The 16,408-nt window shown below is 47.1% G+C and overlaps 1 protein-coding gene across 1 annotated transcript; it reads left to right on the top strand.

Moving 5' to 3' along the window:
* Window positions 1-534: 534 nt before the first annotated feature.
* LOC114673087 (C-C motif chemokine 3-like 1) lies at window positions 535-2,556 on the top strand. The gene is made up of 3 exons (XM_028836181.2): window positions 535-847; window positions 1,534-1,648; window positions 2,054-2,556. The coding sequence occupies exons 1-3, from the start codon at window positions 772-774 to the stop codon at window positions 2,142-2,144; spliced, it is 282 nt and encodes a 93-aa protein (XP_028692014.2). The 5' UTR covers window positions 535-771; the 3' UTR covers window positions 2,145-2,556.
* The last annotated feature ends 13,852 nt before the right edge of the window (window positions 2,557-16,408 follow it).

Genomic DNA, 16,408 nt, shown 5'->3' with positions numbered 1-16,408 from the left:
TGGTTATAGCAGCTGAGGAAGCAGAAATGCAGCTCTGTGGGAAGGAATGGGGCTGGAGAGTTCATGCATAGACCAGTTCTTTTTTTTGAGGCAGAGTTTCACTTTTGTTGCCCAATCTGGAGTCCAGTGGTATGGATCTCAGCTCGCCACAACCTCTGCCTCCCAGGTTCAAGCAATTCTCCTGCCTCAGCCTCCTGAGTAACTGGGATTACAGGCATGTGCCACCACGCCCCACTACTTTTGTAATTTTAGGAGAGAAATGATTTCTCCACATGGTCAGGTGGGTCTCAAACTCCTGACCTCAGGTGATCCGCCGCCTCAGCCTCCCAAAGTGCTGGGATTACAGGCGTAAGTCACCATGCCTGGCCTCATAGACCAGTTCTTATGAGAAGGGATCAGCTAAGAATAGCCTTGGGTTGACACACACCCCTTTTCACACTCACAGGAGAAACCATTTCCCCATGAAGCTAGAACCAGCCATGAGTTGAGAGTTGAGAGTTAGAGAATCACTCAGAGATGCTATTCTTGGATATCCTGAGCCCCTGTGGTCACCAGGGACCCTGGGTTGTGTAACACACAGCATGACAGCATCACTATGCTTAAAAATTTCCTTCCTCACCCCCAGATTCCATTTCCCCATCCGCCAGGGCTGCCTATATAGAGAAGGAGAGATGGCTTCAGACTTCAGGAGGACACAGGCAGCAGAGAGGGGTCAGTCCTTTCTTGGCTGTGCCGACACTCGAGCCCACATTCCATCACCTGCTCAGAATCATGCAGGTCTCCACTGCTGCCCTTGCCGTCCTCCTCTGCACCGTGGCTCTCTGCAAGCAGGTCTTCTCTGCACCACGTGAGTCCAAGTTTCGTTGTGGGTTTCACCAGTCTCTGGCCATGGTTAGACCACATCAGTCTTTTCTTGTGGCCTGAGAGCCCCCAAGAGAAAAAAGGGAACTTCTTAAAGGCTGCCAAACACCTTGGTCTTTTTCTTCACAACTTTTATTTTTATCTCTAGAAGGGGTCTTAGCCCTCCTAGTCTCCAGGTATGAGAATCTAGGCAGGGGCAGGGGTCCCTTGTACAGGTAGAAAAACAGGGTTGGAAACAAGTCAGTTTACATGAGGCAGAATCCAGGGCTGGTTACTTCCCCGTGGGGCCTGTTGTTCACTCTCCAGGTCACCTTAGGTCTCCCAGGAGCTCTGTCCCTTGGATGTCTTATGAGAGATGTCCAAGGCTTCTCTTGGGCTGGGGTCTGACTTCTTGAACCAGACAAAATTCCCTGAAGAGAGCTGAGATAAGAGAACAGTCCGTTCAGGTATCTGGATCACACAGAGAAACAGAGAATCCACTGTGAAGAGTCAAGGGGAAAGAAGGAAATAGACAGAAACAAAGACAGAAACATTTCTCCGCAAAAACGCCCAAATGCCTTCCAGTCACTTGGTCTGGGCAAGCCTGCCTTCCTCAGCCGCTCGGGGATCAGAAGCTGCCTGGCCTTTTCTTCTGAGATGTGCCTCAAGCTCATTCTCTTCCTTTCTCTGCAGTTGGTGCTGACACGCCGACCTCCTGCTGCTTCAGCTACATCTCCCGGCACATTCCACAGAATTTCGTAGCTGACTACTTTGAGACCAGCAGCCAGTGCTCCAAGCCCGGTGTCATGTAAGTGCCAGTCTTCCTGCTCGCCTCTAGGGAGGTAGGGAGGGTCGGGTGGGGGCAGAGACAGGCCAGAAGGCCATCCTGGAAAGGCCCAGCCTTCCAGAGCCTATCAGGGATACAGGACCCAGGGCTCCGAGGTGTGACCTGACTTGGGGCTGGAGTGGGGCAGGTGTTACAGAGTCAGGAAGGGCTGTCCCAGCCCAGAGGAAAAGGACAGGAATGAGGTAACAGGACCCTCTGAGACCCCCCCGCCCGGAGTCCCTGACAGAAGCTCTCTAGACAGAGATAGGCAGGGGGTCGCTGAGAGAGGAGCAGGCCCTGAGCTGCACAGGACAGAGAGCGGCCACGGTGGGCCCGGGATTCCCCTGCTGGATTCCCCAGTGCTTAACCTTCCTCCCTTCTCCACAGCTTCCTAACCAAGAGAGGCCGGCAGGTCTGTGCTGACCCCAGTGAGGACTGGGTCCAGAAATACGTCAGCGACCTGGAGCTGAGTGCCTGAGGGGTCCGGAAGCTTCGAGGCCCAGTGACCTCGGTGGACCCAGTGGGGAGCAGGAGCCTGAGCCTTGGGAACATCCCTGTGACCTCCACAGCTACCTCTTCTATGGACTGGTTGTTGCCCAACAGCCACTGTGGGACTCTTTTTAACTTAAATTTTTATTTATTTATACTATTGAGTTTGTGTAATTTATTTTCGATTTCACAGTGTGTTTGTGATTGTTTGCTCTGAGAGTTCCCCTGTGCCCTCCCCCTTCCCTCACACTGTGTTTGGTGACAAGTGAGTGGCTGTCATTGGCCTGCTGTAGGCAGTCATTGTACCAAAGCCACCAGACTGACCAATGTGTATCGGATGCTTTTGGTCAGGGCTGTGATCGGCCTGGGGAAATAATAAAGATGCTCTTTTAAAAGGTAAACCAGTATTGAGTTTGGTTTTGTTTTTCTGACATATTAAAATCACTGGTTAAGAGGAATCATAGGCAAAGATTAGGAAGAGGTGAAATGGAGGGAAACTGGGAGAGATGGGGAGGGCTACCACAGAGTTATCCACTGTACAATGGAGGCACAGTTCTGGAACATTGAAACTGCGAATATGTTATAACTCAAATCGTAATATGCATGCTCTAGGAGAGTTCACTCCTTGAATGGACACCGTTAAGTTGAGTATTCCATAGCGCATATTCATGATGAATCAAGCTTTAATAGCAATTACTTACACTATGGAGGCTTACTCCTACTGAGTGCTTTTTATGCATTGTTCATTTAATCTTACCAATGCAATAGTACAGCTTAGGTACTATTAATACCTCCATTTGACAGAAAAGTAACCCAGGGCTCAGAAAGGTTAGGTAACTTGGCTGAGATTACACAGCATGTAAAAGGTCAACTCCTTTCCAAAACTGGACTTTTATTGAACTACAGACTATGCTATTAACCACTGGCAAATTTATTTCCCCAAACATGATCCCCCTATACTCAAATCTTACCCTATTCTTTAACAGATTGTATTTCATCCATTGCAAGCACTTCCTGTCAGGATTCTGAGTTGACATAGAGTGTGTGAGCAGTGATTGCTTAAGCCACTTACATCAACATGTTCAGGTGTAGACCTGGGAATTGATATTTTTATCAAGCTTATGAGATGTTCCATAGCCTGTTAATGACTGAGAGCCACTGTCAATAGAATTCACCACTGTTTTCTAATGTGGTAAGTATCTGCATATGGCAACAGGTATATTATATATTATTTCTCTAGAATCTACACTCTACAAAATAAATAGCTAATGTTAGAGAAGAAAAAGACAACCAGCTTCTGTGTGGAGCAGGATGCTGTCTGTAGGTTTACTGTGAAAGGTAAGTTACTTAATAGATGGATTGCCTGCATTATATGTACAAGAAGTGCACACTAAGCTAGGGTCCTTTTTGCAGAAGAAAGAGAAATTCAAAATATTTGTGTGAAAACCAAACGTGTGTTAATTTTTATGAGCTATGCTTATTTCATTTTGTTTAAAATAATCTAATTTTTGTGTCCAAACATGTTTAGAATTGTACAGTTCAAACTCTTCAAAGCGTAATTAAACACCACTACTTGGCAAATATTAAAATGCACATACTATGTGACCTACATCCCGTTTGACCTGATCCCATTTCTAGGAATCTGCTTTATAGAAACACTGCCAAAAGATAAGACTATGTAGACATGAGGATATTCTTTGCAGCATGGTTGGTAAAGAGCAAAGAAATGCAGTCATCAGTAGGGGATTAATCAGTAGAGGATTAAGATGTCCAGTGGAATATTCTATAGTCAGTGAAAAAAAAGCAGCACACATCTATATCTGTGGAAAGTGTCCATAATATTACATGTAAAAGGTATATCTATTTACATGCAGTATATGCATATATATTCTCTATGTATGCTACAGAACTATCTGTAAAGGATATTATTTTGTTTTTACTTTGAAAGCCATATACGCATATATATTTACATAGGCAAATATTTGGAAAGATACACATCAAATAGCTAACTATCATTTCTTTGAGGAAATGAGGCTTTTCTTTTTTTTTTTTTTTTTTTTTTTAGGAATGAGGGTTTTTCCTTTTTATATTGTGCACTTTCAAAACTTTGAGTTATTTTCTGATTAACTTGCCTAGCTTACCTCTCTGGTCTCATCTTGCCTTATTCTTTGATGGGTGATATTCCATCCATCACCACCACTTTCTGGTCAGGATTCTGAGTTGATGCAGAGAGGATAGAGCTCAGCCTGGCTTACAGCGTTTTGATGCCATGAAGGCTTTCATATAATGAGGGTACAGCAACAAACACGTCCTTTTGACAAGGCTGTTTCTCTCTCCCTCTCTCTTTCTCTCTCTCTCTCTCTCTCTCTCACAGACACACACACACACACACACACACACACACACACACACACACACAGAGGAGCAGCTTTTGTCCCCATAGACATAGTGAAGGTGTCATCATTCCTTCTTTATTGGCTTTCAGGAGAATATAGGTGCGCACAACACTTGCCTGCACTGAATTGTTTCTCAAGGTCCAGAACCCCAAAGCTAAACAAAGTTTAATCATGCCCGACATTCCCTAAATACGAGTGTTATGAACAAACAGAATAGATTGAACAAAGACCCCTGTTAGGGAACGGGAGAATGGGAATTGCATTTTTAAGCAGTTCAGCCAGTCTGACAGTCCCTAGTTCTCCTCCCTGGGGGAATGCCCTCCATGGACAATCTGAGATGTGCAATGTGGAGGATCTGCTTTCTGGAGGCTACTGACTTGCTGTCTGTGTGAGTTAGCCTGAGGTTGCCTTCGGTATTGTGTAATCAAGGGCTGTTTGGAACCAGTCTCGTGGTTTCTTTGGCAATGTGACTTCATTCTAATGTCCGTAGGCTACTATTTGCTTCTGATCAATTCCATGGGCCAGGTAGCCAGAAGCAGAGAAGTTGTCAGTTGCATAGTTCACATTTGCATTTTAACTGGGATTGGGAATGTGCACTTTCTTTTTTCTTGTTCTTTTTTCTTTTCTTTTCTTTTCTTTTTTTTTTTTTTTTTTTTTTGAGAAGGAGTCTCACACTGTCACCGGGGCTGGAGTGCAATAGTGTGATCTTGACTGACTGCAATCTCAGCCTCCCAGGTTCAAGGGATTCTCCTGCCTCAGCTTCCTAAGTAGCTGGGATTACAGGTGCCTGCCACCATACCTGGCTAATTTTTGGGATTTTTAGTAGAGACGGGGCTTCACTATGTTGGCCAGTCTGGTCTCAAACTCCTGACCTTGCAATCCGCCTGTCTCCCAAAGTGCCGGGAATACAGGCGTCAGCCATTGCACCCGGCCGGAGATGTGGACTTTCTAGCACAGACCTCACTACCATTGTCACCTCGACCTCCCAGCCCCTGGCGAGAGACCTCTGCTTGCATCTTGGCTCATGTGGAGGTGATGAATATTTGACCCTTGGCCTTGTTAGGTCGCTCATCTTCCTGTCTCTGCTCATATTAACTTTATCTTCCAGTAGAAAATTCCGCATTTACAGCCCTTCAAGTCTCCAGATTACTGGATTCTCAGTCAACAAGTTGGAAGGGCCTTTTTAACCAAGTTCAATTTCTTCCTTTTTCAATTTCAGATGAGCCCATTTCAAAGTAGCCTAAACTCTTTCTTAAAGGACCTCACTGATGTAATACATAGCTACTAAATTCCAATATTCAGAATCTTTTCTTTTCCTTTTTTTTGAGACAAAGTCTTGCTCTGTCACCCAGGCTGGAGTACAGTGGCATGACCTTGGCTCACTGCAAGCTCCACCTCCCGGGTTCACATCATTCTCCTGCCTCAACTTCCCAAGTAGCTGGGACTACAGGCGCCCACCACCACGCCCGGCTAACTTTTTGTATTTTTAGTAGAGATGGGATTTCACCGTGTTAGCCAGGATGGTCGATCTCCTGATCTCGTGATCCGCCTGCCTTGGCCTCCCAAAGTGCTGGGATTACAGGCATGAGCCACCACACCCAGCTTATATTCAGAATCTTTTCTATCAAATTCCTTAATGCTGCAGCCTTGGTATTTGGCACAGGCTTTTGGCACCAAAATAAGCCAGACCATAGTTCAACCAGCACGTGCAATACTTTGTAATGGGGATTGCAAAAGGTAGTGCCCAGACAGGACAGCATGGTGAGTATCTCCTGGAAACATGGTAGCAATGCACATTCTCAGCCCCACTTCCTTTCTTAATGGACCAGGGCCCAGCAACCTGTGTTTTAACAAGGCTCCAGGTAATTCTGATGCATGTAAGGTTTAAAACTCCCATTTCACAAGGTCCTCACCAAGTCACCTCCTACTTCCTCGTTTCAGCCAGTTCCACACTTCAGTCAGGGCCTGTGACTTTTAACAGACCCTGTGTCTCTGCACAGATACAGATTCCTCCTCTTTCCTGGGAACTGCACCCACAAAAATACATTATGTGGGATTGACCACATCCCAAATGCTAGGTGGGTCCTGATTAAAATAAGCTGATTTGCATCTTGAGTTTTTTAAACTTACCACAACATAAGCATTTCTCATGTCATTGCATTGTTTGTAAAGGCTGCCTAATAGCCAATCAAGGGAAGATCCCATAATTTTCTTAGCCATTTCCATATCATAGGCAATTTAAATTGGGTCCAATTTTAAGTTGTTATAAATATGCTGGGGACCAAATACACTTATGCATTGTTCTTTTTTTCCATATTTGAATTTATTTCTATAGAGAATAGATTCCTAGACATGGACCCTCTTGGCCAAAGGCTAAGAACATTTATTTCAAGGTTCCTTATGCATATTAGTACCCATATTAAACGCATCTTTAGGTCCTTTGCTTAGCACATATCTCTCTTGAATGAACAGATGTCTGGAAGCCTGGAACGAACAGAGGTCTGGAAGCCTGGAATGAACAGAGGTCTGGAAGCCTGGTTGTACTCTCATTACTCAGTAGCTCAGGCTTCGCTAACACAGCTCTGTCCATCTGCGTGTGGTTTAAGTTGGGCTCTGCTGCTCAGGACTCCTGGCATCACTGCATAAGTCAAGTCTACACCGTTAGAACAGCTGTGGGATAACACAGAAGTTTCTGCTCTGCCAGGGGAAACTATGACTACAGAGCTTTAGTGAGGAGGAACCAGCTAAGTGGTCCTGGGTGACACCAATATCTCACCTCCTCTCGCTGTGGAAACCACTTCCCCATCAACAGCCCTAAGACAAGTGAGCACTTGAACTATTCTCGCAAATACCCTGAGCCCTGTGGCTACCAAGAACCCCTCGCATGTGCGAGTCAACAAGACACCACAGTGCTTACAAAACATCCTCTCTCATCAGCCCCGGTTTCCATCTTCCCATGACTCAGGGCTCACCTCTTAAGGGGAGGGGACACAGCTCGGACCCCGCAGCTGGCGACTGAGCGCCCAAGGCCTGTCCTCTGCTCACACTCTTGGGCCCCCGCGTCCTCCTATCCTGGGCCTCCTCTCACGAGTCTGTCTTCCTCCTGCCTTTGCTGTTGTTGACCTCTGGCTGGGGTCAAACCACATCACCAAAGTCCAAGGACAGAGGTACTCAAGTGAAACAGGAAACTTCCTAAGGGATTTTCAAAATGCCCTGGGCTATCTGTTCAGGAAGATTTTCTTCCCCAAAGTGTTTTCACTTTCTATTCTATAAACCTTAAAGGCAGGGTACGGTCTTGTCCTACTTAGGGAAGGAGAACATTGAGTAGGTTTCAATAAGGGGCAGAACCCAGCTACAATCACTACCCGGTGGCCAGCTGAGTCACGAAATCGCCACAGGTCTGCCTCACAGGTGATTGGCAGAGACGGCCTCTGGTTGGAAAAAATCTCTCTTAGACCACATTATGTTCCTGCAGTAGAGCTGGAATAAGAGCAGACTAATTAGCTGCAATTCCTACAGAGGGAGATGGAGGCCAAACATAAGGCTCAAACAGAAATGGAAGGGAAAAGTGGGGAAACAAGAACTCCCCAACTTTCTGCTGGTTCTTCTCACCCCCAAATCCCCAACTTCCTGCTGGTTCTTCTCATCCCCAAGTTCCCAACTTCCTGCTGGTTCTTCTCATCCCCAAATCCCCAACTTCCTGCTGGTTCTTCTCATCCCCAAATCATCCCCTAACAGTGCTGTCTCCATCTACTTCCTCCTGATTTTATCACTGGGTAGAAGGAGTTGGCTCACTCGTCCCCAGTGAAAAATGCCCCAGGGTCGTGGTGCTCCTTCCCTCAGAATGCCCAAGTGCCCAGGCACCCAAGGGTCTGCTGCTTTTCCTAGGACCCCCAGAAGACCCCTAGCAGAATGGTAGATGGCAATTATGAGACTCACAGCTGGTGCCAGGTAAGGGCTGGTGCTCCTGCCCATCTCTGGAGAGAGGCAGGACTCGGAGCGGGGCAGCCTGCAAGGGCACCAGCTGGTATGAGGGCCCTTCTGGGGACCCCAGGCCTTGGAGGTCCTATCTGGTGGCGGGACACAGGGAAGGGCCACAGAGGTGTTTTCTGGCCTGACCTGGGGTCTGCAAGGAACCAGGGAAGAGCTGCCCCCGGCAGAGGGAAGACAGGAAGTGTCAGCGGGAGGAGGCTGCCTGAGGAGACCCCCTGAGCCACTGAGGAAAGGTCTAGGGACATAAGGTTGGACAAAGAGTCCTGAGCAAGTGGACAGGCCCTACACTTGCCAAGGCAAACAGGAGAAGGCAGCATGGGACCAGGAATTCCCTTGCTGATTCCTCAATTTTTATAACTCTGTCTCTTTTAACAGCTTCCAGAATGAAAGTGGCTGAGGCTGGCAGGTCTGTGCCAACCCCACCGAGTTCTGGTGCCAAGTTCATCACTGACCTCAGAGTCAAATCCCTGAGTGACCTGGAAGCAACAAGACACTGTTACATCTGTGCCAGATTAGGAAGCAGGGACCCAGGGACGTCTCTTCAATTCCTGAACCTACCCCTACCCAAGCAACCACACTCTGGGACTCTTCTTAACATGCATTTCAACTTACCTAGATTATTAAATTTTGGTAATGTATTTCTATGTGTTCTTCACTGCTTGTCTGAAGGGATCCCACAACACCCTCTGCACCCCTTCCTCAGCCCCTCCAGTCACACAGTGGCTGACACATATTCAGGCATATGGCTATTCTTTGAGGCTCTCATACAAGGTGGGTGGTTACGTTCAGTTTTTTCTAGAGGACATTGTTCCAAAGCTGTCAACCAACAAATATTTATAGAACATTATTTATCATTTCACTGTTCATCTATGTAAAATAATGAATTCATTTTGAGTAAACCAGTCTTAAACTGTTGGTGATTCTATTGGCTTTGTTTTGTGACAAAGCAAGGCGGTGGGATGGGAGGGGAGGAGAAGAAAACTCTGAAGAGGGGAAGTCAGCAGAAAGGAAATGACAATAATGCCTCTCCCCAAATAATGAAACACTATTTTATAAAACAATGACTATTTTACGAAATATTATGCACCCAGTATATAATGCATATGCACTAGGTAAATTCATGCTTGAAATATTCATGCATTTAAGTTTATTTTTCTCACAAGTCAAGATCTCTTAAAAATTATTCATTGTCCTTCAAATTCTAACAATGTCTCCAAGGGCTAAGTCCTATTAATACTCCCATTTGATAGAAGAGGAAATGTTGGCTCAGAGAGTTAAAACAACTTGTCCGTAGTCATGCAGCGAATAAATAGTGTAACTAATACGCAAACCTATGAGCAGCCCAGAACCTCCTGGGATGGTTGTTTAAAATGCTCACAAGAGAATTGGGTTTGGATGTGGGAATCTGGATTTTTACCAAACCGCCAAGTGATACACATGCAGACTAAAGACAAGAAACTACGGAATTTGTCAATAAGACTTTTTTTTTTCTTTTTTTTTTGAGATAGTCCTGCTGTGTCACCCCGGCTGGAGTGCGGTGGCGCCATCTCGGCTCACCGTAACCTCCGCCTCCCAGGTGAAAGCGATTCTCCTGCCTCAGCCTCCCGAGTGGCTGGGACAACAGTCGCCCACCACCACACCTGGCTAATTTTTGTATTTTTAGTAGAGATGGGTTTTCACCATATTGGCCAGGCTGATCTCAAATTTCTGACTTTGAGATCTGCCCACCTTGGTCTCCCAGTTTGTTTGTTTTGTTTTGACTTGTTTTGAGATGTAGTCTTGCTCTGTCACCCAGGCTGCAGTGCCGTGGTGCCATCTCGGCTCACTGCAACCTCCGCCTCCCGGGTCCAAGTGATCTTCCTGCCTCAGCCTCCCAAGTAGCTGCGATTACAGGTGCATGCCACCACACCCAGCTAATTTTTGTATTTTTAGTAGAGACGGGGCTTCACCATGTTGGCCACGCTGGTTTTGAACTCCTGAACTTGAGAGATCTACTTGCCTCGACCTCCCAAAGTGCTGGGGTTACAGGCATAAGCCACTGCACCTGGCCTCAATGAGAATTTAACCACTCTTTTAAAAATAAGATGCACATGGTAATAGACATCAAACCTGGGTATTATTTCCTAGAATTCATGCTCCACAAAATCAGTGGTTAACATTAGAGAAAGGAAAGACAGTCAGCCAATACACACAACGAGACTTCTATTGTGAATACAGAATTATTTGACGGATTGCCTGGACTGGAGTTAAGAAACTATGGTCCTCAGAACAAATCTAGCATGACCCCTGTTTTGTAAACAAGTTTTGTTGAAACACAGCCACTCCCACCCTTTTACACATTATCTATCCCAGCTTTCCAAGACAAAAGTGGAGTCACATTGTTGCAACAGAGATTATATAGCCCACAAAGACAAGAATACTTACTATCTAGTCTTTTATAGAAAATGTTTGCTAACTCCTGGCCTATGTTTTAGTATATACATTTTTTTTTTTTTTTTTGAGACGGAGTCTCGCTCTGTCCCCCTGGCTGGAGTGCAGTGGCGAGATCTCGGCTCACTGCAAGCTCCGCCTCCCAGGTTCACGCCATTCTCCTGCCTCAGCCTCCTGAGTAGCTCGGACTACAGGCACCTGCCACCACGCCCGGCTAATTTTTTGTATTTTTAGTAGAGACGGGGTTTCACCATGGTCTTGATCTCCTGACCCTGTGATCCGCCCGCCTCGGCCTCCCAAAGTGCTGGGATTACAGGCGTGAGCCACCACGCCCGGCCAGTATACACATTTTTAAGTATAAGAAAGGCTGACTCAGGATTCCTGCTGTAAAATGCAAGGGGGAGAAATTCAACATACTTGTGAGAAATGCAAAATATATTAACTTTTTGATAAGCCCTAGTTACTTTGTGTGTTTTAAATAATCTATATTTTAGTATCAAAAAGTGACATTCTGGTAATCAGCATTTTTGAAGAGCAATGACACAGTCTGTAGAAAAATTTAAAATCTGGCCGGGCGCGGTGGCTCAAGCCTGTAATCTCAGCACTTTGGGAGGCCGAGACGGGCGGATCACGAGGTCAGGAGATCAAGACCATCCTGGCTAACACGGTGAAACCCCGTCTCTCCAAAAAAATACAAAAAACTAGCCGGGCGAGGTGGCGGGCCCCTGTAGTCCCAGCTACCCGGGAGGCTGAGGCAGGAGAATGGCGTGAACCCGGGAGGCGGAGCTTGCAGTGAGCTGAGATCGCGCCACTGCACTCCAGCCTTGGCGACAGAGCGAGACTCCGTCTCAAAAAAAAAAAAAAAAAAAAGAAAAGAAAAATTTAAAATTTACATACTCTTCAATCTGTCTTATTTCTAGGAATCTGTTTCAAGAAACACTATATAAAGAAACAAAGGAGGGCCAAATACGGTGGCTCACTCCTGTAATCCCTGCACTTTGGGAGGGCGAGGCAGGTGGATAGCTTGAGGTCAGGAGTTCAACTGACTCCTGGCCAACATGGTGAAACTTCATCTCTACTAAAATACAAAAATTAGCCAGGCATGGTGGCAGGCTCCTGTAATCCCAGCTACCTGGGAGGCTGAGGCAAGAGAATTGCTTGAACCTGGAAGGCAGAGGTTGCAGTGAGCCGAGATCATGCCACCGCACTCCAGCCTGGGTGACAGAGTGAGCCTCTGTCTCAAAAAAAAAAAAAAAGACACAAAGTGTTGGCACATCGCTGTTGTTTGCAGGTCTATTTGTAAAAACAACCAATAGAAATAAATTCTTTAAAATATGAATAGTTTAAACCATGATGGTATAGCCACATAATAAACATGACATTACTGAAAATAATAAAGTAGATACACATACTGAAATGAAAGGTGATATTAATGTATTATGATATTATATTGATATATTATGATACTATATTAATGTAAAACTATTTTGTATATAGAATATACATTCCATATGTGTATCCCTATAGCAATCTCTGTATTATCACATATTTATTATATAACTGTATATATAATAATATTTGCTTTGGAAAAGCTATATATTTACATAAACATAAGAAGGACATTTGATGTGATATATCCCAATCTATTAGACGTGATTTCCCTGGCAACCATGACTTTTAAGAAATGGGGATCTCTACTTTTCATTTTCCATTCTTTGTGCTTTGATTTTCATAAGTATAAGTATGTGATTTTAAATTCAAAAACCAAGATTTGAGAAGCTGGGGCCTTGCACTAAAAACTGGTTCTCTCTTAGTTCTCTTGAACCACTTGCTCTGGGTCCCCCATTGAGGGGGATGAGCTTTGCAGAGAAGCAGAGCCCCAGCATGTACCCAGCTGCTTAGGGCCCAAGCCAAGTGCGCAAGCTTCCTGGGGAGCCTAGTGAGTTGAAGGCACTGCAAATCCTCCCCAAAAGAGGCATCAGTTTTTGGTGGATCCTTGAGTCCAGGAAGGCAATAGACAAGACATGAGGGTTCACCGGAAGACACAACAAAAATGCAGCGAGGAAGGGCTGCAGTCAAAGGTTTTATGCTCCACGAGAAGGGGTTCTCAGGGCTCTAAGCAGCAGGCAGAAGATTTATTGCATGTGTGGTTAGGTGATGGTGGCCTACAGTTTTCACTGGGAACTGGCATCAAGAGTAACTCGACCTCCTACTCATGCACGTTTCTCTCTGTCTCTTTGTGTTTTGTGTCTCTCTCCCCATCTCTCTCACTCCTTATCCTCTAGCCTCCTCCGTCTCTCTCGCCATCTCTCTTCCTCTCTCACTCCCTTCTCCCCATCTTTCTTTCTCTCTCCTTCTTTTCCACTTCTCTCTCCCTCCTCATCTCGCTGCATGCCACTGTTCACGCTTCTTGGGATCCACATGGATGGGCGGACACGAGACTCCTAGGCTAATTTTCAGGGCACAAGCACAGGGCTGCAGGACCTTTGTTCCCCACCTCCCAGCACCCTCAGAATGAGAGGTGTGGGGTGTGCCCGTGCTCTCCTGGGTGGGCGCCTCACACTCCAGGAAGCAAAGTGCAGGACAAAGCTGGCTCAAGTGACATGCCCATGTGGCTGCCAGCTTCCAGCTTGGGATCTGCTGAGGCCAGAGGACACCTGCCCAGGACACACCCTGCACCAGGGTGGGGGTAGGGGTGGGTTTTGGGGTGGGAATGGGGATGGGAACAGCCACTGCAAACCAGTCCCTGGCTGGCTTCCTGCCCTGCAACCTATCATGCAAGGCCTCCCCTCCCACCCCTACCCCTGCCTCTCACCACCTCCACCCCTAGGCTGTCCAGATCCAGGCTCCAGAAGTCTCCGAGGATCCAAGAACTAAGGGCAACCACTGGGCTCCTCAGCCCCGAGTCCATGTCAGTCACCCCGCTGCAGGCTGATAAACCTTGGCTGTCACTGATCCTCCACCCCAAACCAGCCACAGCCCCATCACCCCACCAGCATTACCACCTCCTCCTAACCACAGCCCTGAGAGCTCTACTTTCTGGTAAACTTCCCCCTTCCCACCTTGGTCCAGGCAAGCCCAAAGGCCAGCACCCTCCACCCACCCTTCCTGGGGGCCCCTCTACTGTCTGCTTGCCCAGATGTCTTCACCTGGCTTTCCTAAGCTAGAACAGATGACAGGGATGAGCTCCCCGCCTCTGCCAGGAAGATTTGCCAAAATGCTCTCCATTTAGAAACAGGGGCAGTGACGGGGCCTAGGGATGACCCCACGGTTGTCACTCAAGCAGCAAGAAGGGCAAGGAGCCCAGTTTACTGCCCTTACCCTTGGAGGACTTGGCCGGGGCTTCACAAGGCCCTACAGGGGCAGCAGGGGGGCAAATCCACCCTTCTCTGGAAGAAGTAGCCACCATCCCCAGGAAGCAGCAGATGGGGGCGCACTGGCAGAGCCCTCGCGTGCTGCAGTGCAGGGCCAGCAGGTCTGTACTCAGCCTTAGCCCTGGGGAGTCGCAAAATAGACTGAGACCCTTACAGGTTTGGCTCCGAGTCCCCACCCCAAAACTGATGTAGAATTGTAATCCTCCTGTGTCAAGGGAGGAACCTGGTGGGAGGGGATTGGATCTGGGGACAGTTTCCCCCGTGCTGCTCCCCTGAGAGTGAGGGAGTTCTCAGGAGAGCTGATGGTTTTAAAGTGTGGCACGTCCTCGTTCTCCACTCACTCCCTCCTGCCGCCTTGTGATGAAGGTGCCTGCTTCCCATTCGCCTTCCGCCATAATTGTAAGTTCCCTGAACTGCGAGTCAATTAAGCCTGTTTCCTTTATAAATTACCCAATTTCAGGTCTTTCTTTATAGCAGTGTGAAAACAAACCAATATAGACCCCTTCCCTGAGGTGCCTTCTCCTTAGGTAACCAGCTGCCCCCATGCTCTTCTGCCCCCTGGTCTTTCTGGTCCCCTCATGAGGCCCAAGTGATCCACATGGCCAGCCCCAGCCCCATCCTACTGCAGGCCTGTGTGGCCGCTGGAGAGCCCATGCTCATTTCCTCACCCCGAGGGGGCCTGATATGCTTTCTGGATCCTGGAGGAAACTGACCCCCTATTCTCATGCCGGTGCAACTTCTTCCAAGACCTCAAAACTGGACAATGTGAACTGGTCTTTTTTCTTGTCTCCTCTTGCTAGGACTGTCATTGGGACAAGCATAGATGGGCGTGGGAGTAGAGGACAAAGTATCAATGGATAAATGGACAGTAGTCCAGGGAGTATATCCCTGTCTGTACTGAACTGGGCCCTTCCTCCAATGAGCAGCCTTCCTGAGTGAGTTTATACAGTCATTCCTTGGTATCCATGGAGGATTAGTTCTAGGGTCCCGGGGATGCCAAAATCCATGGATGCTCAAGTCTCTGACATAACATGGCCTAGCATTTACATACAAGCTATGTACATCCTCCCGTATACATTAGACCATCTCTAGATTATTCATCATATGTAGTACAATGCAGATGCTATATAAATGGTTGTGATAACTATATTGTTTAGGGAATGAAGAACAAAGTGTGCACATGTTCAGTAGAGACATAACCACCCAATTTATTTTCTGAATATTTTCCATCTGCTGTTGGCTGACTCCACGGAATCAGAGCTCCCAGATACGAGGGCCAAGTGTGCCTTGAGAGTAGGGTGGGTGAGGTTGCTAATGAGTACAGGGGAGCAGGTGTCGATCAGGAGGGCCCTGCACTGGGGCATCTGGACGCCCTGTCTCAGGACCTGAGACTCTGTTTGGATGGCACAGGCCGACTTAGCCCAGGCTGGTCTAGACTTCGCTTGCATCTAGAAGCCTGAGACCAGCCTGGGAAACATAGGTGGACCCTGTCTCTAGAGAAAAGTCAAAGAAATTAACCAGGCATGGTGGCGTGTGCCTATAGTCCCACCTAGTCAGGAGGCTGAGGCATGAGGATTGCTGGAGCCCATGAGTTCCAGGAAGCAGTGAGCCATGACTGCACCACTGCACTCCAGCCTAGGTGACAGAGTGAGACTTTATCTCTTAAAAAAATTAAGAAATTTAACATAGGTACAATCCAATTAACTAAATAATAATGCAAACTATTATCTAAGGTTATTAAGGCTGGAATTGTCCCATTTTTGCCCAACTTCTCGTACCTGTCCCAAGATCCCACCTCGGACTCACCCTCTGCCTTCAGCTCATGTCTCCTCAGCTTCCTCCAGATGGTCCAGCAAACACACACCTGGGCTGAATGGTAGAGCTGATTGCTCGTACACAAGGGTAGACCCGTGGGCAGGGGTTTTCAAATTTATACTGTAAAGGAGAACGCCCTTTGAGAAACACTTTGACAGTGAATCTAGGCCTCAGTATCCATCAGCTGCTCTGGTGAATTTTGTGGAAGCTCAGTGAACACCTGCTCTGCAGGGTGCATGTGAAAG

The sequence above is a fragment of the Macaca mulatta genome, chromosome 16 (assembly GCF_049350105.2).
Source record: "Macaca mulatta isolate MMU2019108-1 chromosome 16, T2T-MMU8v2.0, whole genome shotgun sequence".
Taxonomy (NCBI): domain Eukaryota; kingdom Metazoa; phylum Chordata; class Mammalia; order Primates; family Cercopithecidae; genus Macaca; species Macaca mulatta.
The sequence above is the reverse complement of the archived record's forward strand: the minus strand, read 5'-3'. Positions and strand labels throughout refer to the sequence as shown.

Coding starts and splice junctions, on each gene's coding strand:
- LOC114673087 (XM_028836181.2), top strand. CDS start 772: ATGCAGGTCTCCACTGCTGCCCTTGCCGTCCTCCTCTGCACCGTGGCT. Junction 848..1,533: donor GCAGGTCTTCTCTGCACCAC/GTGAGTCCAAGT, acceptor CTTTCTCTGCAG/TTGGTGCTGACACGCCGACC. Junction 1,649..2,053: donor TGCTCCAAGCCCGGTGTCAT/GTAAGTGCCAGT, acceptor CCTTCTCCACAG/CTTCCTAACCAAGAGAGGCC.